We start from the raw sequence: 25,583 nt of genomic DNA, 5'->3' as shown, positions 1-25,583 counted from the left end.
AAGTACTTATGACTTCTAATATGTTCTGAAAGAAGTAAAGGTAGGAGTAATGCGAATGGACAGACCAACTCGCTGTGTTCAACTCTCAAATCCAATGACACAGCTCAATCAAAATGAATTTTATTGAGTTTCAGAAAAAGATGCATTGTACATTAAGCATTTAGAGGTCATTTAAATAACAAATATTGTATTGTAAAAGACTCGTACAATTTTAAAACAACAAAGATTTGAACCTGTAAAAAAATGAATTTTAACAGCTTGCTTGTAGGAAATGACAGAAGCTTTTCAATTTGAATTTTTAGAGACAAGGTTATGGCAAAAGACTGATACAAAAAATATGCAATAATTCTAAGCATGGTAATTATTATCTACAAATGAAGGGATAAGAATATTTTTAAAAACTTACCAACCATAACTTGGCTATTTCTAATTGCCACAGTACTCTGTTGGTATTTACTATCTTATAATACATAATATCTATTAGACATTTTTAATAAATATTCTATAAAAGGCCAAAATGAAAGACAGAAATATAATTCATGGTTGCTAGGAGCTACAGGAGTGACGAAGAATGAACTACAAAGAGAAGGAGTTGGGGCTGGTGAGATGGCTCAGTGGTCTAAAGCACCTACTTAGAACAAGCTAAGCAAAGCACAGGGACCGCAGTTCAATCCCCCAGCACCACATGCCAGCCAGCCCCGTCCCCTGGTGGGATGAGCTGGCCACACACACACACACACACACACACACACAAATAAATTAATTAATTAATTTTAAAAAAAGAGAGAAGAGAAGAGAAGGAGTAAATTTTTTAAATGATGACACTAAATAGTATTCTGATTGTAGATGGAAGTACACTACTATGCACTACTATGAAAGTATACTACAATGCACATTCACTCAAAACTACATCCCCAAATGTTGTCTCTTCCTGTACATAAATTGTATATCAATACACTAACTTCTTCAAGAAGACACAAGAAAAGGTACAATATCATTGTCATAAAAAGAATTAAAGATTATGCCAAAATATAATACTATTTTTAATGAAACACAGATAAGAAAAAAGTATTTTACTTTCTTCCAGATATAAAAAGCTTAAGCTTTCCAGTGCATAAAAGTCACTTCCTTACTACCTACTACCAAAAAGAGAAAATATTCCTGGATAATGTAAAAAGAAACAAAATATTTCTAAAGAAGCTTAAGTTTCTTTCATACTCAAAAATTAAGATTATAAATGATATATATATATATATAAAGATTATATATATATCACTATAATTATATAGTGATAAATTATTTTCTTATGTACTTGATGTAAGCAAGCTTATTTGCCAAATTACACTATAAAACCTAAGAAGACATTTATTTTCTAAGTATCCCCAAAATACTTGGCAGCAATGAATACATCATAAATATTTTTTAAAAAATACTATAGTATCTTTAATCACATGAAAATTAATTATTAAATATAGTAGAAAATAACAGTTTTTTGAGAGATAAAATAATATACTGAACAGTAAGGTTTATAATAAAAGATATAATTATGAAATATGACATTTTTTTAAAAAGTAACAAATAAAGCTTTAACCAAATTTTAAAAAAGGAACATACACCATACCTGATAGTAGGTTTGTATTGTGGAGTTTATACTATAAATCAGACAGAAACTAGGGAAAATGGAGTAAAACAGAAAACTGGCTTGGGTAAATTTGGACATAACAGCATAGGGAAGAGGAGGAGGAAGGATTAGCATCTGCAAGAAAAGTTAAGACTAGAGAATAAAGAATACTATTGAGAAATCACTATCCCACTTAGATTTCCTAATACTTAGGTGACAATTCACTGTGAGCAACGATACACATAAAAATCCCCATTTATGTAACATGTTTTTAATCACTTTACAAAAGAAGTTTTTTAATATAAATATAAATCCAATCTTAAAAAAATCATAATCCAAAACTACATTTAGGTATTCCCACCAGTAAAATCAGATACATTATTCTAGAACTTATATCTTTCATGGGCTCATATATTACCTTCACAAACATTTTTCCAACTGGCTAACAGTATCTGAGCAATAATAGTTAACAGGAATTCAAGAGACTTCTATAATGCCATGTAATTAACTTTTTAATCAAGGATAAATTGCTAATTTTAAGATGATCAGATTTACAGATTTGGTGGTAGTAATATTTCTAGAAATAAGAAAAAACACAAGATATTAATAAAATTATATTTCTCATTCTCACAGTAATGTAGATTTCCACTGAGATTGAAAAATGGATCTAAAAGAATAGCAGGTATTTTTATTTCATCAGTTTCTCACTACTGCATTTTTCCAGTGATCCAATTAAAGTATACTGGAGGCAATAATTTGATGTGAACATTCACTTTGAATGAAGTAAAATTTAACAATAAGGAAGGGAGTGTGCGGATATCTACAGTTTCTTTTCAGGCAGAAGGCTTGAATTTATTGGAAGCAGATCTCTGCAGTGACTGACCACACTGCCCCACATTCCCCACAATCCTTATGACAGACAGTCGGCCTGCCTCGCATTAATTCACTTCACACCACTTCTATCGATCTGCAGCCGGTTCCCTAGTCTCTCTGCACACATTGCTTGTCTGGCTGCCTACATCCACATCAGCACACACACACAAAGGCCACAGAAAGATAACCTTTTGCTTTCCATTAAAGACACAGTGTCCACTTTTCCTTTTGCAGTAACATCAAAAATATAAAATATAACACTATGTTTTATTTTTGGGGAGATGTTTTGTAGGAAACACTTCCTGTAAGAATTGTTAAGAGTTTGAGAGTATTCCTTAATTCTGAATAAAAATAGTTTCAATTGATCAGAAACAAGTTAGCTTTTTAAAGGCAAAAGACAATTAAAGAAAAATATAATTAAAAGCAGTATCTTCAAGTAGGAATTAGAACAATTATTTGTTAACAGAAGAATCAATGTTTATTTTTAAATGAAATGCATTTTATTAACTAGTATTTTTTTAAAACTACAAAACTGCTGCTACATGAAAGATAATTATAAACAGCTCTGAAAGCTATAGAAGAAATATATTTACTAAAAAGCACCCAAGGAATAGAAACAACAGGTAGCATACTATATCAACAGAATATTAAATGAGTATAAAGCTTTATTAGTCTCTTCCAAAAAGAACCCAAAAGCAAAGCATGGCTAAAGTCATATCAAGTATTTCTAATTCATTGCAGGTGCTTTTAAAATTATTTCAATTTGATCTGCACACTGTAAGCTGATTTAACATCAATTCCTCCTTCAGAAGACAAAAGTGAAACAAATATTTATACTACCCAACATCCCATGTGTTGTGAAAGAAAGTCAAATTATCTTTAACACACAACGTTTTAACATCATATTCTCTGGTTGATTAGGAAGCCCCCAACTATAAGCAAAATTACATACTTCAAAACTCTGCTAACTATATTTTCCTATTTAAGAAAATACCTTTTTTTTTTTTTTTTCTTTTTGTTATTTTTTTGAGGCAGGGTCTCACTATGCAGCTCAGCCTGGCTTTGAGCTCACTTTGCAGCCCAGGCTGGTTTTGAATTCACAATGATCCTTGTAATCCAAGTGCTGGGATTAAATGTGTGTGCCACCATGCCCAGTTATCTTTACCTTTTTACTCTCCCAGAATTATTCAGGTAGAGGTTCCACCATCAAGTGGTAACAAAACAATGTACTAAATACATGAAGTACACTTAATACACTGTAATTTTTAGTAACAGTAAGTTATTTTGGAAGTCAAAGAAAGGAAAACTGATGAGACCTGCAACAGTTATTAGATTTTAAAATAAGGTTGTAGAGATCTAGATGATGCCTGAAAGATGAGATATATCTCAAAATCAGATCACCCTATAAGACATTCATGATATTAAACAGATTCACACAATAAATTAGATATTATGATGTCCTCTGACTTTATTACTTGATAATATTCAGTTCTGTACAGAAGAAAAACAGGGAAAATGAAATTCTTGAGAAATGTTTTTTGTTTTGTTTTGGGTTTTTTTTTGGTGGAATCGGGGATTGAACTCAGGCCCTTGTGCTTGCCAGGCAAGCGCTTATTCCACTACAATGATAACCAAACTTTTAAGAAAACATGAAATATACTAGCTTAGATGTTACCAGTACATATGCTCTACATATTGATTTTATCAAAATAAAAAATTGAACTGCAAAAGAAAAAAAAAAGTACAAGTAAAATTCTTAAGATGTGTTACATATATAGTGATTTAATAACTTGGAAAACATAATAAAAAGGATGAAACAAGTATGAATAATACTTGTATAGAGAAATGAATGGAAAGATGAAGACATAGATAAAGTTGTAACACTTATAGGAAAAAACGCAGGAGAAAATCAGCTTGACCTAGGGCTTGCCAATGTGCTCTTAGATATAACACAACATCTTCAAACACAGAAAGAAAGTTGATAAATTGGACTTTATTAAAAATTAATAACTTATGTCATGCAAAGGCTACTTTTGAAAAGAGGAAAGACACGCCACAGACTGGAAAAAAAAGCTTTGAGATATATATCCTTATACCTAGTACATATAAACAACTCTCGGGGCCGGGGAGAGGGCTCAGTGGAATAAGCGCTTCCCTGGCAAGTGCAAAGGTCTGAATTCAAGCCCTGGTTCCACCAAAACAAACAAACAAACAAACAAATTATTAAAAAAAAAACAAAACTCTGAAAAACTCAATGATAAGAAAACAAATAACCCAGTAACAAAATAAATAAATAAAACTCTGAGCAAAAGATTTAAACTGACATATCCCCAAAAAGGATATATACATAGCAAATAAACATACAAACACATGCTTAATAGTTACTAGTAGAAGGCAAATTAAAATCCCAGTGAAATACAAACATATTTAATACTATAATGCCTAAAGTTTATAAAACTAAAAGTAGTATCAAATACTAGAAAGGAGACAAAGCAACAGGAAGTTTCATTCATTAATGGTAGGAATTCAAAATTGTACAACAATGCTGGAAAAGGGTTGGGTCATTGTCTTTTACAGTTATACTTATTTCAATCCAGCAGTTGCATTTCTACTACTTATTTGCTTAAGTGAGTTGAAAGCTATGTTCACACAAATCCTATACATAGCTACTGCTGCCTTACTCAATCACACAAACCTGGAAAGACCCAGATATCCTTAAGCAGGGGAATGGATAAACGAACTTTGGCTCAGATACATAATGGACCACTATTTAGCAAAAAAGGAATGAACTACTTATTTATGCAATAATGAAGATTAATCTTAAATGTATTTTCCAAGGTGAAAGAAGTCAAATCCAAAAAGCTGTATGTTACATGATTCTGTTTATATAAAATTTTGGAAAAGTTAGCACTACAAGGATAGAAAATGGATCAACAGTTGCCATGTATTGAAGGGAGAGGGCTTGATTATAAAAAGGCACACAAGGAAATTTTGAAGGCTTTAGAAGTGTTTTGTATGGTACCATGACTATATTCACTTAGAACTCTGATAGCTTTTTTGTTTTCTTCTTCTTTGAGACAGGGTCTCTCTGGATAGTTCAATCTGGGCTTGAACTCATTCTGTAGATCAAGCTGGGCTTGAGCTCACAGCAATCCTCCTGCCTCAGCTTCCCAAGTGCTTGGAGTACAGGTGCGTGCTAATACACCTGGCTCACTTGGAACTCTTAAGAGAGACTCTATTTACTTATTCAAACCTAAAAACCTACAGTCCACAAAGGTTAACTTTTATTGAACATAAAATTTTAAGAAAATCATGAATTAACCAGAATATTAGAGGAACCCAAGACAAACTACAAGCTCAGACAAATAAAGCTAGCCATATCACAAATATATGGCATAATCTCATTGAATAAGGCAATGAAAAAGGAGCTAACATAAGTAACATCAGAAAAATAGACCAAAAAACAGAAAAATCTGTATATAAATACCATAGTTGGTAAAGTGGGTTTTTTCCACAGGATATGGGCAAACAATTCTAAATTACTTTTTGTCTACTAGAGTTGAAAAATAAGTAACTGTATTGTAGTTATAAAAGTGAGGTTTCTCATTCAGAGAAACAAATTACAAATAAGCAAAAGGGGAAAAACAGAATGAATCCTCTGGTGGTGGTGGTGGTGATGGTGGTGGTAGATAAAAATGTGAACTCAGGTTTATTTTTTTATATGAAAGAGAGACACAGAGGCACAAAGAGAAATATAGATACTTCCCAGTTATACCCATTGAGATGTCCTAGACAGAGTAAAACCCCAGTAGCAATAAGCACACCAAATACCCAGATATTCATTTCTAATACCTCCATTAAAAGGAACCAAGGCTCCTTAGAGAAGTGGCTGATGCTAGCATAGGGCAGAAAAATACACATTCAGCAAAGACAGCATTACCAGAGAATAAGAAAATGCTTCAAAAACTGAGACCATATTAACAAAGGAGCCAGCGATAGAGAGCTTCTTTTGTCTGATGAAAAGTAATCTAAGGAACAAAAGGACATTATGAAATTCTATTATTTAAATAATTAAGAACCTACTAAGAACTCGGTGCTAGGTCATTTAGGAATGAAAAGATTAAAGTCATAGATTAAGATTAAGTTCACTTAGTCTTAAGAAGAGATTTCAGTGGAGTATTTAATAAATGTATCTGTTTTTATGAATTCTATATGGTTTCAAGATCACAATAGAATACAAATGTCTGAACTGGAATGGAGTATTAAGAAAGTAGTGAAATGGTAAGCTTCTGAGAAAACAAAATAAGCAAGCCTGTGAAATATATTTGCTTAAGCCCAGAAACATGACAAAGTGGAATCAACCTGCTGAAGACATAAACATTCATGTACTGTAATGAGCACAATGCTTCTATGGAAGCACATCATTATTCCACTGCATTAAACTGATTAAATCTCACAACTCATTTAAAAAAAAACTATTTATATCTGAGCAATGATTTAGAGAAGAATGAAAAGTTGAACAAAGGGAACACTAATCATCGCATTTAGCACAGCTTTCAAAGAATTAACATGTAAAATTAAGTTACAAAAAAATTAAAGCCAAACAAATACTGTAATAGTAGAGATCCTACATGTATAACAAGAACATAAACTTTCTCTTTTAAATTAATCAACAAATAAAAACAAAACATTTTTCAATGTAGACAACCACTCTCAATTTAGAGCTATAATTTTTTTGCTTAGCCTAGTGTAGTTAATAGAGGGAGGAGGAAATACAGAGTTATAACAAATAAATTATCATTAAGGACATTTTTAAACATTAACAAAATGCATTAACTACTCGTACAGACCATGCCAACAACAAAAATAATATGCTTTAAAGAATTTATATGTATCTGGTACACAGTATTCTATGTTTACATGCAAATAATTAAATTAAATCCTCTAAATGGAGATCACCTGAATAGGAAGGTGCAGAAGAGGAGGTTGGTACAACAATAAATAAATCTTCCGGCCAGGTGTTGTGGTACATGTATGTAATTGTAGCTACTTGGAAGGCTGAGACAGGGGCATTACAACTTCAAAGACAGCGACTTGAGACCCTGTCCTGAACATAAAATAAAAAATGCCTGGGGGAGTAGGGGAATGGGGAGTGTAGCTCAGTGGTAGCATGCATGAGGCCACAGATTTAATCCCCAGCACTACCAAGAAACAAAGAGAGAGAGAGAGAGAGAGAGAGAGAGAGAGAGAGAGAGAGAATGAGAATGAATATTCTCATAGTGAAATGTCTTGGCTGTCTGAAGAAGCACCACTTCTAGCAGTACTATGTGCAGTTATTTGGTTATTCCACAAATTCCCAAAATCGAGAAAATCTTAAGTGATAGATTATATCTCTACATAAACTATATTCATAGATGATACATTCTATAATTTATAGAATTATGGTTATTAAGTCATATATATCCAATGAGTTATCTAACTGGTGTAGTTATAATTTCAAATTACAAAAAATTTACTTTCAAAGTAAAGAAGTTTAATTATATCCTCAGTGTTATACAATGTGTTAAAGTTACAACTCCTATTTAGTTGGCTCAGTTCTTATTTAACACTAAAATAGCAATATAAAGTAGTGAGAAGCATAGCAGTTGAAGAAGAAAGGCAAAACTATTTTTCTGTTTATAAGTGAAGTGATTATGCATGTCTGAAAAACAGAAAGTCAACAAAGATGTATATAAGCAATAAGAAAAATTTATAATACCCACTTACATAACTAATGAAAGGTCAATGGCATTTACATATCCAAACAAAATCTAGTTAAATATGCCATGGAAGAAAATAAACTTCCAGAAATATGACTTCACATGTATCCTAAGCCAGGTGCAGTGGCACATGCCTGGAACCCCAGAGCTCCAGAGGCTGAGGCAGGAGGTGCACCGTGAACTGAAGGCAAGCTTGAACTACACAGTGAAATCCTATCCTAAAAAATGACAAAAAAAAAAAAGCAACAACATATTTCTAAAACTATTCAAGCAAAAATTTTAAATCTGAAAAAAAGATTTAAACAAATGACAAGTTATTCTCTCCTATTCTTAAGAGTACCTAATGCTCTAAATATGGCAGGTCTCCTTAAGTTGCTTTATAAGTTAAATAAAATCACAATAAAAACAGCATTGTATCTTCCCTTCCTTAAGTTAAACAAGTTGATTATAAAGTTAATTTGGAAAAACAGCAAGGTCAGGAAAACACTCAAAAAACAAAGGCTTTGGGGAAGAAGGGAGACATTACCATTAAATGTTAAAATATAAATTAACTAAAGACATGGGATAGAGGAGACAAAACTACGAATAGAAACTTATTGTACAGAAAGCCTCTTTTGGATAAACAGCCTGTAACAAATGATATTATCTATTCTTCATACATTTAGCAGAACCAATCCTAACTGACAGGTAAGAGAGAAATGATTAAGTATCAAAAGTATATAACACAAAAATCCTATAACAAGAAAAAACTGCTATCATCTTAAAGACAAATTGGCAATGATTAGAGTTTAAAAAAAAAAGATGAAGGAATATGGCAAACTAGAAAATATTTGAATCTTAAAAGGGTTGAACAAATAGTCTCAAAAACAAAAGAAGCCGATATATGAACTATTAAACACAAATTCAGAAGACAATCATATGAGAAGACACTAATTCCTAACAGAAAAATAAAATGAAAATGGGATATTATTTCTCACATAACATGGTCACAAGATTCCAAAAGCAAAAGGATTAAAGTATGTTTCCCTGGGAAGAAAGCAGAAAGATATGTCTTTCCCTACATTCTGCTAAAATGCAAAATGGTACCACAGCTGAGAGAATAATTTGGCAAAATATAATTACAGACACAATCAACACTTTAGCTCAGCAATGGCAATTCTATAAATGTATTCTAGACAGATGATGGGGGGGGCATATGAACAAGTTCATTCATGTTACCAATGAGAGAAAAAAGTCCATTAATCTAAATGTTAATCAATAAAACATAGCCCACCAATAAAAGCAAAGGACCACACAGCTACTTAAAAAGAAGATGGACAGAGATAAGCAACGATGTAACCTGTAGGGCATGTTACACGCGGAAGCTAGGTGAGACATGCATTTGAATGTGCACGGAAAGGAAACAGTATCTATAACCAAAAGTTTTAAATTTAACCTTGGGCTTACTTTCTATACAAAAATTAACTCAAAATAGTTAAAATGCCTGAATATAAGAACTTAAAACTACAAAATTATTAAAAGAGAACAGGAAGTTTTGTGACACTGGATAGTCTGATGATTTCTTGAAAGCACATGCCCCAAAAGTAAAAATAGGTAAGTTAGACTATATCAAAACTAAAATCTTCTATGTATCAAAACACAATAACAGAGCAAAAAAGAAACAAAGCAAGAATATATTTTCAAATCCTACATCTAACAAGAGGTTAACAAATGGATCGTATAAGGAATTCTTTCAACTCAACCAAAAAAAAAATCAAAAAGATTAAAAACTAGGCAATGAATTTAAAGATATTTTCCCAAAGATAATAAATAATGAGCATATGAAAAGATGGTCAGCATCACTTACAATTAGGAAAATGCAATCAAAACCATAAAGATATAATCATTTCACTCCCATTACGATGACTATCAATAAAATGGAAAGTGCCAAGGGCTTTGAGGAAAACGAAGACAAATTAGAATCTTGTGCAATAATGGTGGGAATTTAAAAAGGTGTATCTATTAGAAAAAGAAAAAGAAAACCCTAAGAATTGAATCACTGTATGATCCAGCTGATCTAAATAGAGTCAAAAGCATGATCTTGAAGGGGTATCTATACATCACAGTTCACAACAGCAGTATCTATACTGTCAACTTTCATTTGGTAGAAGCAACTCAAATGATCACTAATGAATGGTCAGATAAATAAAATAGGGTAAATATAAACAATGGAACATTCAGCCTAAATTCTGACATATGCAATAACACTCAAACTTGAAGACAGTATGCTAAGTGAAATAAGCCAGTCACAAAAAGGCAAATATTGTATGAATTCATTTATATATCAAAGGCAGTCAAATTTATAGAAATACTAAGTGTTAAGTATGTATTTCAAGCAAAATTGATGAACAATCACAGAGTTGTGATTTAGTATCAAATTGTACACGGTTTTACAAAAGTAAAAATAGGTAAGACTATATCAAAACTAAAAAATTCTATGTCAAGATTGTAAGAGTAAGAGAAAGTAGATGTAAACTTAATGAAATAAAGTAAAAATTCTGTCGGCCTACACACAATGGGAAATATTAATGCAGGTTTTATTGTATCATCCACAAATAAATCACAAGGAAAAAGGGACTACAGTGAAACACGATTGATTTATTGATGGATCGAAATTCAACAGATTAAAAGAACTGTAAGAGACATAATATAGTCAACTAACTGTAATACATAGTTCTTTCTGTGAACCTCAAATTAGATAAGCGAATTTAAAAAATAATTACGAGACCCTCTTGGGAAATATAAATATTTAGTTACTGAATAATGTTAATAAATTACTTTTAATTTTGTGGCATTCTAATGGTCTTACAATTTTGCTAAAAAAAATTCTTATCTTTTCAGATAAAATAGGTTTTTATGTATAAAGTAATATTGTGCTTGAAAATAGCTTCAAAATACTGAGGTGCAGAAGACGAAGGATATCAACAGAATAAATTCCCAAGAGTGACAGCTGAGAGTAGGTAGTTGCTACCTGGAAGATCATTACATTGCTCTGTACTTTTGTAAATGTTGAGATATTCTAAGATAAAGAAGTTTAAAAAACTGAATAGATAAACATGTCTATTTTCTATCCAAAGTCAGTCTATAAAGTTTTATCTCAGCAGTCAAATAGATCATTTAACAAGCCATTCTAACAACTCCATGCAGCAACTCCAAAAGGAGTAGAAAAAAAGATTTACTGATTAGAAGTAAAGGTTAATACAATTCCTTTGAAATGATCTGTATTGGATGTGTTTGCTCCTCAAATCCCTAGCTTTTTACCAATCACTACTGAAGATGTTTGGCCAATAACTAACAGAAAGGGAAGTCTTCTTTTGTACAAAGCATTTACAGCTTCTTTCTAGCATCTCCTCAGCATTTGCCAAAGTTTTTTTTTAAAGTAATGTATTATCATGCCAATGAACTTGAATAATAAACTTCAAAAATGATCATTTCTGTTGTTCATATCATGCATACTACAGGACCACAAGGCATGTGTAACCAGCGACACAAGAAGGAAACAAATATATGCAGAATTACATATTCTGCCAAAAGACGTATTCTAAAGCATAATCTACTTTAAATATTTAACAGGAAAGAAAAATGACCAAAACTCAAGCTGTATTTCTTACAAACTGTACAAATCAATTTACTGATTCCACATAGAATATTTCACAGAAACTACTGCACTTACTATAACATTGGGGAAAAAATGGATACCCATTCAGCAGATTTAACCTCATTCCATGATGATTCACTAAGTAAAATGGGCAAAAACCATTATTACACAGAGCTGTCAAATGATGGTTACTAAAAGATTACTGACTATGTAAACCAATAATCAAACTATACAATCATATTTAAGCTCTAAAATCAGATAGCTGGATAGTTCATGTCTTAGCATATTTCAAATAAAAATAATAAAAGATGTACCAAACACTAACATAGTAAATTCTCATTGTTCTTGTGCTTCCTGGACACAGCTATTGCAGACAATATGTGGAGGCCCACACTGAGCAGACACTCGGCCACTGCCAACTGCCAGGTGCAACCTATTATGAAGCCCTATGAAGAGCAGTCGGTTATCTGTTGGAGAAGTAACAAGAGGGTATTTCCCAGGTTGCCATACAAAACTGTAAAAGTTACAGAAGAAGTTATTCTGCATGATAACAAATCTGAATAATTTCTCTCTGTAAAAGATAAAGTTTCTATTGACTCTTTACAAATCTGCCCTCTACCATGTGTGTATATGTATACATGTGCATCACAGCATTGTGTGGTACCGAAAATCATTTGTTACAGCAAGATGGCATTTAGTGAGTAGGTAATTAAGTGGTTTGCAATTATGCCAGATAGAAATCTTGATGGGAAAAAAAAAAGGCATGAATATTTTAATGAAAAAGTATTGTGTATGTACCTTTCACTGGAAAAAAAATGTATATTCCTAAAGAAACCCTAGATAAGTTTTTATCTTTTTTTCATATTCAGACTTCAGTTAAAATTTCACATTTTACTACCTAAAACGTTTGAAAAAACATGGATTTTTCATTCTTATCTTTTTGCCAAAACAACCAACAAATACACAAAGTAGAGATCAATGATCACTCAGGTAAAGACAGGTTACCAGATATTCTGGTGCCCCTCTTTGCTTTAGACTTCACCACAGTCTGTCAGATTCAGTGAATTAGTCACATACATCATTTTCAAACTCTTTTAAAAATAGTATTATTACTAGTTATTGTCATTTGATTTTAAAATTCTAAATACAAAAATACATATACAGATATATAAGTGAAGAAGGAGTAAGATGGGAGGGTAATTCTCTACCACTTGTAATTCTGTCTGTTGTAATACCAATTTGTATTCTCTTTAAAAAGAAAAAAAGTTGGACAATAATCCTTCCTGCTGCTCACTTTGCCTTTGAGAACCATCATGCTGGAGCCCTTCTCCATAAGAGTCGGTAGCGAGATGCAACAGGAAAGACTTCTGAGCCGAAGTAACCTTCTGCCTTTACATGGGCAAAGCTTGGTTATTTCAGAATGCCAATCATACCTTGAACATAGAGCCATCCAAAATTATGTGGTGACCTGAAAGTGATCCTAAGGAAACAGTTTATGAAAAACATCATCACTCTTTATAATAAGACTATACTGCCCACTCTGCTACCCATTATGTCAAATTTAGAGACTTATTTCTAGTTTAATTTCTCCAACCTTGATATTGAAGATTGATCCTTGCTTACAGGGCAATACAAAACAAAACAAAACCTGAGTAAGACATGCAAGACACCCCTTAACAGTAAGTTTTTTAAAAAGCCTGCTTCATTTCATGCCTGAAACATAAAGACGCTCACAAATAAGCTGATTTATATATTTGTACCTATAGGCTATGCTAGAAGTAGTCTTAAGTGTTTAATTACTATAAAGAGATAATTTAACCAGTGTTTTTCAATAAGCAGGAACATTCCTCTATTAAGCATCTTCTTTCTTTTTTCACTCCCATTTCTGAAAGCTGAGTGATCTGCAGTCCAAGTACATATTTCAAATGTAAGTCTCATCATCTTTTCCTAGTAAATTGTTAAGTCCCTTCATGAGATTACAAAAAGAACTGTGATTATAGCATTGACATTAACTGTAGACACAATTTTTAAAAACAAGCAATAAAAATAGATAGTTTGGTTGTTTTTATCTCTAAATCAAGCAAGGAAAATCTTTTCAAGTGATGAGTAAGTTTTATAGAACAGAAAATATGTACAAAAAATTACAAAAATACTAAGTATTGCTACAGATGACTGGATTGGCATTTAACAGGCTGAAAGAAGAAACCAGATCAATCTCAATCTTGCCGAGGTCAATTCAAGTGTTCAAACATATAAAACAATTTTTTCTTTGTGTGTGTGTACTAGAGGTGCTAAAATATTAACCAACTCTATAAATGTCAGGTAAAATGAAGTCACTCCTAAATATTAAAACATTTTAAATGTATATTTGTATCAAAATCTTAATAAACAGGGATATAATAAGATAATATCACTAGAAAAGTTAAAATACAAAGTGCCATACTTCCTTAAAAAAGGCATGAGGAAAGGGAAGGAAAATGAATTTTAAAAGATATTTTAGTATAACTTAGTCAATTTAATCTCAGAATTTATAAACAATCCTAGAACAAAATATATTAGCTATGACAATTGAAAGAGCACAAGTAAAATCAGTTTGTATAATTTCCTTACAATAAATTTAAATTATTGTGTCCTTCTAAACTGTAAGATCTATTTTTTTTTTTTTTTTTTTTTTTTTGGGGATTGAACTCAGGCCCTTGTGCTTGCCAGGCAAGTGCTTATTCTACTGAGCCATCTCCCCAGCCTGTAAGATCTATATTGTCATACACAGATTATAAGAAAGATTCAAACTAAATTAATAGAATAATGCAAGTGCATATAATATTCAATCAACAGATAGGAAAGCTATAAATATGATGTGAAATTATAAATGTCTTATAAGTAAAAATTGGATTTATGTATATATTCAGTGTGCAAGAGCTAAAATATCACAAAATGAAAGAGTTAGCTTTTTGTTCCATAAAAAACAAGTTGAACTGGATTTAGTACTTGTACTAGTGTAATCTGCATTAGAATAAAGAAAATGTTTACAAGCTTACAAGACACTTGCTGCACCACAAAAAAGGCTCTAATATTCAGGTGAAGTGTTTTGTAAAGTACTTTATTTCCATTAGCATTATAAATTTTTGTTCTTCAGCAAATCAGCAAGAGAATAATGGCACAAATCAATATCATACTCTTCATAGCAAGTAATAGTAGGCCATTTATTATAGGAAAGGCCACTAGAATCTCAGCTGAAGGTATAATCACACATTTCCATTTGAACTCCATTTTTTTAAAAAATGAATTTATCAGGATGAATGGGTTATTTTCTTTTATAAAAACGTCTTCCTGGGCTTAAGTACCTTCAACTTCTTGACGCAGTGTACAAATATCTTAGAGAAAGCCACTTGTGCCTCCTAGGGGTTTTGCCAGGAAAGGACAAATTTCTGCATTGAAGGGATGGAGATAGGGAGACACTTGTGAACAAGAAAAAGGAAGTGTGAAGAAATAATTAAAATTGTGGAAGCTCCTTCAAGTCCAGCATCTTTGTTACACAAGTTACATGATTACCAGCATTCCCTAAGTAGTATGACATGGAAAAAGGCACAACTGGTGGAATCCCCCCATAACCTCACTACTACACCAGGAACAAGTGGCTGAATCTTTTTACGTGTTACTCTTTGCTTTATTTCTCAATATGGCACAGGGCTCCTATCAATAATGAGAAGGCAGATTGCTGGCTCTATTACTGCAGTATCTCTCACACAGAGGAGTTCCCTAGTACCATGAAGTTACTTAAGCCCTATAGTATTCCCTACCTGTAGATTTACTTGGTAACAGAGTTTTCTGTTTATTACTTGGAAGTCTGAATAAGCAATCTATCCAGGAATGCTTTCATTTTCAATTTATCTTTTTACTACTTCAATCTCCAAGACTATGAAAAACTTATAAGGAATGTCCCAAGAATATTAAATATTACCTCAACAAACACAAGTCATATATGAAAGGAATTTTCTTTTTAGATAGTTGGGACCAAATGAGAAATTTCATTGTTATTCCATTAGGCTACTGGCCAAATATAGTTAAGTAGAACAGTTTAATGCTGTTAAACACATGATCAGGCCAGAGCGCTTAAAATTAAGCTCAATAGCTCTGACACTCCAGAAGAAAAAAGAGAACAAATACCTTAGGTCCCAATGAAACACTGCAAACAGATACAATATAAAAGTGTGCTTTGCATAACACAGTTTGTTTTAAGAGAAACCCTTTCCAACTCACAGTACAAAAACTCACAGAGAACAGAAGTGTGTTTTATCTGTATCAGTCATAATTCAATGCTCTCCCTTTCCAATTACAATGCATAATTTTCAATTCGCTTGTGAATAAGAAGAAAGCTAGTACAGATATTTCTGTGGAGAGCTCATCCTGTTAATTTCAGCTAATTCATAAAAACAGCCATTACAAAGGAGATATTTCAGAATTATCAGTTCTGTAGATGGAACTAAATTATTATCATTTTCTTTTCCCAATTTTAATTAAAATATTCTTGCTCAAAAAGAGAGAGACACTGCCCACATCCCACAGAAGACCTATGGAAGTAGTCAAGGAAGCAGTCAAGTAAGCAAGAAGCCAGGTGCTAACAGTAAGACCACGAAGTGCTTACATTAAAGCTTAGGCACTTTTTCATCACTGTGCCCTTATTTTTAGCTAATTTATTTAATGTTTAACTCAAATATGCTCAGTTCCGTGGCTTCCACAATCCTACAAAACTGTAAAGAACAAACTGGAAATCAGGGCAGAATCTACAAGGAATGAGATGAAATAGCCCAGTAGCAATTAAAGACTTGCAACAATCACTAGACAATAAAAAGAGGAGGAAGGAGAACTACATAAAGTACCACATGAAATACAAGAGGCATATCTATCTGGGGATATTTTCATTCTGATATAGAGTGCATTCTCTTCAATAAGCAAGTGGCCGTAATTTTACAGCATGGGCCCAAATAACAACTCTGGTTCAACTGAGATGTTTAAAAAAGCACAAACATTTCTGAAATATTTCAATAAAAAGTTAATTTAAAAAAAAATAATTTGAGCATCCAAGGACTTTTAAAATACTCAGTTATTCAGATAATCCTTTCCCAAAAAAGAGTACCTCAGAGAGTTCCCAATACCTGAGGAATATATATTTTTTTTAAAAAGGAAGGAAAAGAATGCTGTGAGGTCAAGAACTTCAAGAGGTGAGAAAAGACTCACATCATATTTATCAAATCCACTCCCTAGCCTTTCTCCTATTTTCTTCCCAGCACAAACTCTGATCATATCTGCCTACCAGAGAATGCATTAATATTTAAATTATTTTCACCAACTACAATATATTTTTGCACTACTTCTATAATATACAGTTCCATCTTACCTTCATATATTGTTGGTCCATCCACATTTGTGCTCAGAATGACCATTACTTTATAATCATCAGAAAAGTGACTTCAATTCCAGGTTAAAATAGGTACTATAGTGTGGCTTGTTGAAAGTCAAACCCAAAACATTTGCTAGGAATGTCTTTCATTGAACAAAGAAATCCTATTCTGTTTCCAAGGGGGATAAAAGGACGAGCCTAACCCTGGTAACCTTAACACAAAAGGAAGCTAAAAAGGCAGGGACTCGATAAGAACAAAGGATTGTGCTTTCTGATGACATCAATACGTATTAAACACGATGTGTTACACATCCTTCTATCAATATCTGAGATGATAAATTCGCAAATTAATACCACACTGGACATAACTGCATAAAATTACAGTGGCACTCTCTTTAGAAGACATTTTGATTTATATAACAGTAGTGACTTTTATATGTTTAATGTTTCTGAAACTAAAAGAGGAGATGAACCACTGTGAGTGAGCAGAATACAATGTAGGAGAAATAATTACGCTTGTGACCTCATGCCCTATAAGGTCACTTTGCATCACAGGGCAAAGGAAATCAGGAACCATCAGCATTTACCTCAGAGAAGTCACTGACTGGAATAAAGGGCAAGTGTGGGCATATTTCATAAACTAGCAGGTGCTTGACCTCATAAAAAAGTCAATTATCAAAATGTACATATAGAATGTCACAAACAAGAAATATATAAAGTGAGCTCAGTAAAACATCTTTACTTCAAAACAAATTTCAGGAAGCCGTAACATTTATCTTCATCCAAACTCAATAGTTTCACAAAAATCACACTGATCTCTATTTAGCAAAAATAATTAGAATTCCAAAAATGTTTGGGGGATATAAAAAAATCATATAAAATGCCACAAAATCACGGCTTAAAAAAGATTTACAATAAGTTTGTAAGTCAACATTAAAGAATAATTTCAGTCTTGTTACTACTAAAACAGGAACCACAATGTTTAAGACAATCCTTAAATTTTCTATCAAAAATTAGGCCTAAAACATTCATAACAATTTTAAAAGATAAATAATAATTCCTGACTGATTCGAGAATGGCACTCCATTACTTAAAACCAAATTCTCATATAACTCAGTAACTGAGGACTTGGTTCTTGTGAAAACCTGTGGCTCTGCAGTTAAGGCACACTACGGTATCTTTTTCTGCCCACAGTGATCTCTACTCTATTGTCGAATCCCTGGGCAACATAAATTAAAGTGAATTCTAAGACAGCAGCAACGAGGAAAAAAAATACAGAGAGAAACACAGGGAAAGAAAAGAGATAGTAGCCAAAGATCACTACTTGTATTAAGTACTGTTCTGAATGCTCTACAGAAAGTATCTATATAACACTCTGAAGAGTCCTGAGAAAAGGAACTAGACCTGGCCCACTATATTCCTTAGTTCTCAGACAAATCAGCAAAAGGCTTTTTATTGCATAATATACCTAAATAAAATAAAGAGTGATGCAAAAGTATGGCCAGTTGACTTGAGTTGTCCTTTCAGTCTCAGATCAATCACTTACTGACTGTGAATTCAGAGAAAGTTACCATTCATTTAAACCTCTGACCCCACTTCTCTAAGATAAAGTGCTAGCACAGTCCAAGAGTCCACAGTGACATTCTGCTCTTTAAGTAAGAGCATTTTATGAGTTCAGATAAGTATCTAAGAAAGAGACTCTGACAGAAGCATGGTCATATGTTAGTTGCTGCCAATATTGCTGAGTTATGACATATTTTTAAATGTTTAGAATAAGTGGTAAATTTACCAGATATATTATTTAATATTTTGCCTATGTTAGTGATTAAAATTCCTATGCTAGAAACAGGCTGTAAGTTTCTAAAATAATATCTTATGGTTCAACTTGCTATCATGATCATCTCTTCAAATATTAATGACAATGGTAGAAGCAATTTCACTACAAGCACGTGTATGGCAGGTGTGGGCTGTCCACCAGCTGGCTCTATAACCTTTTGATCCCTTCAGACAGCAAATCTGTTCAACAGCCCTATGTGGTCATTCCTCATTTGTTGTATGCTTTCTTCTCCTTTAATATGTTTGGAATCTCTATTCCTTTAGCATGACATCCTTTTATTAAAATAGAAAGCTCTCAGGAAAGCGAGGTAAAACTAATTTTACACTCGGTTTAAAAGTTTCAGAATCAATTAATGTATTATATAAAAAATTGTTAATGTGTGATGTTTTAGTTACATGTAGAATGCTAGCTTGTTTATTCTTTCACCAAAAAGCCAATTACGGTAAGTGACAAGATTAAAATTTTAAGTTAGCATTCAGCTTATTTATGAAGTACTCAAGGATACTATAATTAACTAAAAAGGATCTAATTTCATAAATAGAAAGGTTTGAAATTAGTGTATGTGTTTCAAAACGAAAGGAGCTATCAAAGAGTAATTTTTAATGATTATCCTTCTGTTCCACTTTTTGTTGTTATTGAACATAATATGACTGAAAATGACACCCTCTGAAAGCAGTATTTGTTAAACCAAATATCTATTCTTCTTTACCCTCACTTAAGATCTAATGATGCTGGAACAAGCTGGATAAAAATAAATAGTGGGTAAGAGAATGAATTTGAGATTCTGTCAATCCCTTAAGTATCTGAGGGACCCTCAGAAAATACTTTAATCTCTCCTGACCTCAGTTAACTCATGTGAAAGAAAACAAAGCAGAGGAAGGGGTTGTGGTGGTGATAATAGCACCTACTTTACCAGCTTCCTATAATGTGAAATGAAATAACACAGACCAAGTACCTAACAAAAGTCTGATGCAGAGACAGTGTCTTAAATCACAGTATCTACTTTCATTATTTTTCTTATATTTATCCCTCTCTGGAACCAGTGACAGACCTCTCCCCTAGCAACATATGCATTTCAATCATTGCTTCAGGGAGTAACTGTGGTTGTACGATACCTTTACATTGCAGCTAATTTACGAACAAAAAAACCAAAATGGCATCCACTACAATTGCTAATAATACCTTCCTTCCCAAACCATCAAAAATATAATACTATATTGATCGCTGATATTTTTTTCTTGGGCTTTTATATGTAATCAAGGCCTAGAAATTATCTTTTATTGTACCTTACCCACATTTAGGTCTAGATTCCATATCTCCTTCTTTAATAGACTCCTAGCTACTCATTATACTTTAATTCATTCCCCTGCTTTACATCAGTCCATTCTCAACATCTTTAAAATGTTTCTAAATATTTCCATAACTATATTATGCTTTTTAAAAACGTTTAGTATTTGCTGTTATATAGCTTCACCTTCCAGCAACTCTGCAATATTATACTCATCACTGCTCCTTAAACTGGGGGTCTTTGATTCAATAATTAATGATAATTTGATGAACAAATTCTGTTGTTCTGAAATATCATAAAGTATAATGCCCACAAGTTATGAAGAATGTGTTCGAGACCCTTAAAACAGGCAAAATCAGAGCTTTCTCAGCCCAATCTTATTTTTTTAACATTTATTCTTGAAAATTTATTTTTTACATCTGCACATTTTAAATGAATTTTAGGCCAAATATTTTATATAGAATCCATATATAGAGAGGTCCTAGTTTTTAAATTTAATTTCCTTTCATTAAAACAGGAAAATTAATAGTTAGGAAATAAAAATCAATATTCATTGTAAATATTTGGTCTTCAAATACAAATGTAAACTGGAGTTATTACTTGGTGTTTGGGTTGTATAAGAAAAATGTATTTGCATTTACTATGAGCTAGGTACTATTCTATACACTTAAAGATTAACTCATTTTAAATTCATCACAATTCTATTAAATCCTACTATAATCTTAACTTTTAGCTGTGACAATATTGAGCCTGAGAAACCTTAACAAAGGGTGCAAGGACATGACTAAATAAACATCCACTATGCTAACCACTGGCAGACACTAGTAGATACACCATTATAATAGTTATAGCCTTTTTAGGATTGTTTTTCTTTTCCTTCTTGAGTAATTATTATGTACTACCTTAACATATATAAGGAGTATGATGAATAGATGAGTATTCATCACTAAAAATGATAACTGATTTTGGCAAAAGATCATTTAAAAATAAATCCACCTAAAATCCAGAACAAATGTCATAGCACAAATGGTTTCTGAAAGTTTCATTAAGGCTTTATCTTAAAATTTTTAAAAACTTTATCCTATAGTCAATATGCAGAATAATTAAATACATAAAAAATACATAGAATAAAATTCTAAACAGCTTTTAGAAAAAAAAACCGAGTCAAATATAATACAAATTGGGTTAAGCATAATTTTTCTGAGAAGAAAAAATAACAAACATATCTCTGTAATGCTCACATAACCTAACATCATGTTTTAAATGATTTTATTTTGCAAAATATATCTAAAAACATCCAAAATTTCCCTATCCATCAAGTACTCTTTTGAGTATTTGGTTTTTGTTTTGGAGACAGTGTCTGGCTCTGTTGTACAGATTGGCCTGGAACTCCCAGTCATTTGTCTGCTTGGCATCCCCTTCACACACCTTCTCTACCCCTGCACTGGCTTACACTCTTTTGAAAGCCTTGCCACTCAAACTCCTTACTAATTGTCTCTTTTTTCCAATAGTATATTAGTCTAACTCTAACATTTATTTATTTATTTTATTTATTTTATTTATTTTATTTATTTTATTTATTTATTTTTTGGCAGAACCGGGGATTGAACTCAGGCCCTTGCACTTGCCAAGGAAGCACTTATTCCACTGAGCCATTTCCCTGGCCCCTCTAACATTTATTTTTAAGGATTCACAATTCCAACCTCAACTTGCAAGGGTAATTGTCATGTATTTGAACTTCATGTCACCACATCAACTGGGACCAACTGGCATCCATAAGCATAATAATAATACATTGGGAAGAGAAAGTTTCTTGTGTCAAATAGAGCATGATTTTTTATAGAGAATTAATTTTATAAGAGATCAGTTCATTAGTTTATACTTAATATTAGGTTTAGTATTATTACTGTTTCTTAAATTACCAAACTCCTTATCTTTTGATAAAGAATGAAAAAAGAAGGGAACATAATGTAAGCATAAATTCTTTTTAAAGTAGATGACTTACTTTTGTTGATATGTACATGATACACATGAGAGTAGCATGCGTATTTGTGAGTTTGGCATCTTTCTACATATGGCTGTTAAGCTTTTTGGCAAGCATGAGAACACTTACGTGATATGACGTGGTCCATATACTGAGGTAAATAAGGAGCCCAGGCATCAATGGCTTCTTTTCGTCCCACTTGCTCAATTCTTCTTAGCTCTGCCAGAAGCAGAGCTTGTGCAGCTTCCCTTACCTATGAAGGTCACAGAAAGAAATGTCACAAAAGAAGGCACATGAGTTGGGGAAATGAGCTTTTATAAATTTAAAAATTCATATGGAAATAAATCTAGAAAGCAGAAACCATATTTATTATACAATAAAAACTACCAAATGAGAAATAAATTCTTGGGGGCTGGGGAGATAGCTCAGTAGAATAAGCGCCTGCCTGGTAAGTGCAGGGTCCTGAGTTCAATCCCCAGTACTGCAAAAAACAAAAAAGAAAGAAAGAAGTTCTTAAAGTAGAATAGAATGGATGCTAGTTACCTCCCATCTCACACAATACCAGACATTTTAATTAATGAATTCACTCTAAAATATTCTAACATTAAAGTAAAAAAAGCATACATTTCATCAGCTTTGAGTTCAGACTTTGATTATCCAAAGCATTCTTGTATCCAAATAAGCATTTGCAATTTTTAAATTTCCATATAAATATTACTATTAAATCATTGTTAGAAGCATTGTTTTCTCTTAGCCTATAAAAATTTAACTTTATGTATAAAATTTTCTTATGGGGGCCGGGGAGATGGCTCAGTGGAATAAGTGCTTGTCTTGCAAGAGCAGGGGTTGAGTTCAACACCTGGTTCCACCAGAAAGAAAAAAAAAAAAATTCTTATGATACAGTACTGTATATGCTAAAGAGGTATTGTTTATGAAAATATGTATAAATATACATGATTCATGCATAGCTAAAACATGAACAAAATAGGCAACTATTACCCTGTGTGACAGTACAACTTCTCTAGTCCCATAGGGAACTGTTTTTCAAAATTGTATTTTTTTTGTTCAATGCGGCATACACTTTTATTTTACAGTTTTTAGCTTTGTTTTGTTTTGGCAAAAGTGTCATGCGGTCAAAGTAGCTAATCAGTTAAGTAATATAGTGATCAATTTATTATATTTATAATTGAAAGAATAACTTGGGGCCAGGGAGATGGCTCAGTAGAATAAGTACTTCCCTGGCAAGTGTAGGGCCTGAATTCAATCCCCAGTTCCACAAAAAAAAAAAAAAAAAAAAAAAAGAATAACTCAGACAATATCTGAATACAAGTTTGAGGAAGGAGGTTGTTTTTAAGTATGACTGACTTTTGAAGTGAGTTCAAATATGATTCAATGTAAATGCATTAAAATTTTAGTATGCTGCAGTCCCACTAGTAGTTGAGGAAGGGAGTCAGGAAAGATAAATATATTTTAGTTATCCACTACATGACAGCATTTCAGTCAACAACAGACCACATATAAGATGGTGGTCCAATAAGATTATTCCCTAGTGACACAGTAATTGTCTTAGTTTCTATCATGCATGAAGTTCACACAACAAAGTCACTCAGGAACAGACACATTTCTAAGAATATAACCCTATTGTTACATAATTCGTGACTATATTTATATATGGGAAATCTAAATTTCTGAACAATGAAAACTACTAAAGTCATACAAGTCAAATGTAATGAGGAAGATCTCTAAAAATATTTCTAAGTTCCTGTGATATTATAACCCAAATAATACATACCAGGACCTATACTTGCTATTTTAGTTGAAGTCAACAGCAATTCCAAAGATTATACTATTATATATCCACTTTAAAAATGAGTTTTAAATAGGCTTAATTGTTCAAAGTCATTAATTAAATAATTGTTGAAATTGTTATGCAGACTCATTTCTCTTCTAACTCTAAAGCCCTTCTCCTTTTGCTCATTTTGGTACCTTTCACTGGTCTATTCACTTGGGACTTGATAGATGTCAATATACTGGATATGGGATGTCAAGGAAAGTGGTTACATGCATTGCTGTGCATGTGTATGTATCATTTATATAAAAACCAATACTTAAACAATTATAGCCAGGCATGGTGGTGCATGCCTGGAATCCCAGCTACCCAGGGAACTAAGGCATTGAAAGCCAGCCTGGAAAACTTAGTGCACCCTGTCTCATAATTTTTAAAAAGGAAGAAGAGGGGTTAAGAACCTAGTTGAGTGTTCCCTGGGTTCAATTCCCAGTACTACACATAAAAAATTTTTTTGTAAAGTATGTGGAACCTTTTATCAACTAGTCACCAGATTAAAAAAAAAATAGTAATTTGGAACATTATTGTTCAGTATATAAACCAAGGAAGATAAGATGGAAAAATATGAATCCATATTTTCTACTACATGATGAATCAATAATAAGATAACCATTAGAAACGTTAACCATTTTATTTCAAATTTACATTGGATCAAGTACTTTTATTGTTCTTGTTTTACTATCTTTATCACCTCAGCATTACCTCCAGGCATCGATCTTGCCATCTCCGAGCCAGCATCTCTAGAAGTGGAGGCCTAAATTTATCCAATCCCAGCAGGTCTGGCAGCATAACACAGTGCATAGCAGCTAACTGACTCCATCCTGTTGAAATGTGAGATATCACAGATATTGTAAACATTTTGTTGTTACCTAACGAAAAAGTTTTTAAAACAAGGTAGATCCACTAAGTTGTGTTTTAAATATTTAATATTAGACATTCCATATAAAGAATTACACCAAACTGAATTTATCCCTATATCATGTATTTGGTACCTGTAAACACTCTCAACATCTTAAAACAAGAACAGATAGTCACATAAAGTATAAGCAAATTCACAAGGAAAACATGTCTGAACATTCTTTGTAAAATAAAACATAGACTAGGAGATTGGAGAGGATGAAAATAAAGATATTATAAAAGCTATAGGTGTGGAACTGTCGTCCATTAAAAGGGCACTTGCGCAGGTATACGGATAACTGTGTATCACCGAAGGCATGGCCCTCTGTGTGGCAGCCTGCCCTGAGCTACAAGATGGCTTCTCTTTCCTATCAAGGGCCTTTACTTAGGATAGTTACGTTTCTCCTTACAAAACGGATTTGATATTTAATCACAATCAT

The 25,583-nt window shown here is 32.5% G+C and overlaps 1 protein-coding gene across 3 annotated transcripts in view; it reads right to left on the bottom strand.

Annotated features, from left to right (window-relative positions):
* Wdr7 (WD repeat domain 7) overlaps nt 1–25,583 on the bottom strand; it is a 438,292-nt gene that overhangs the window by 263,277 nt on the left and 149,432 nt on the right. For all 3 annotated transcript variants that reach the window (XM_004623683.2, XM_004623684.2, XM_023715190.1), the window contains 2 exons: nt 24,949–25,067; nt 22,530–22,653 (listed from right to left, as the gene is read on the bottom strand). In XM_004623683.2, coding sequence (XP_004623740.1) covers nt 22,530–22,653; nt 24,949–25,067 — 243 coding nt within the window. The remainder of the gene's footprint in view (nt 1–22,529; nt 22,654–24,948; nt 25,068–25,583) is intronic.

Source organism: Octodon degus, unplaced genomic scaffold (assembly GCF_000260255.1).
Source record: "Octodon degus isolate 3935 unplaced genomic scaffold, OctDeg1.0 scaffold00003, whole genome shotgun sequence".
Lineage (NCBI taxonomy): Eukaryota > Metazoa > Chordata > Mammalia > Rodentia > Octodontidae > Octodon > Octodon degus.
Note: the sequence above shows the minus strand (reverse complement) of the source record. Positions and strands in the feature narration are given on the sequence as shown.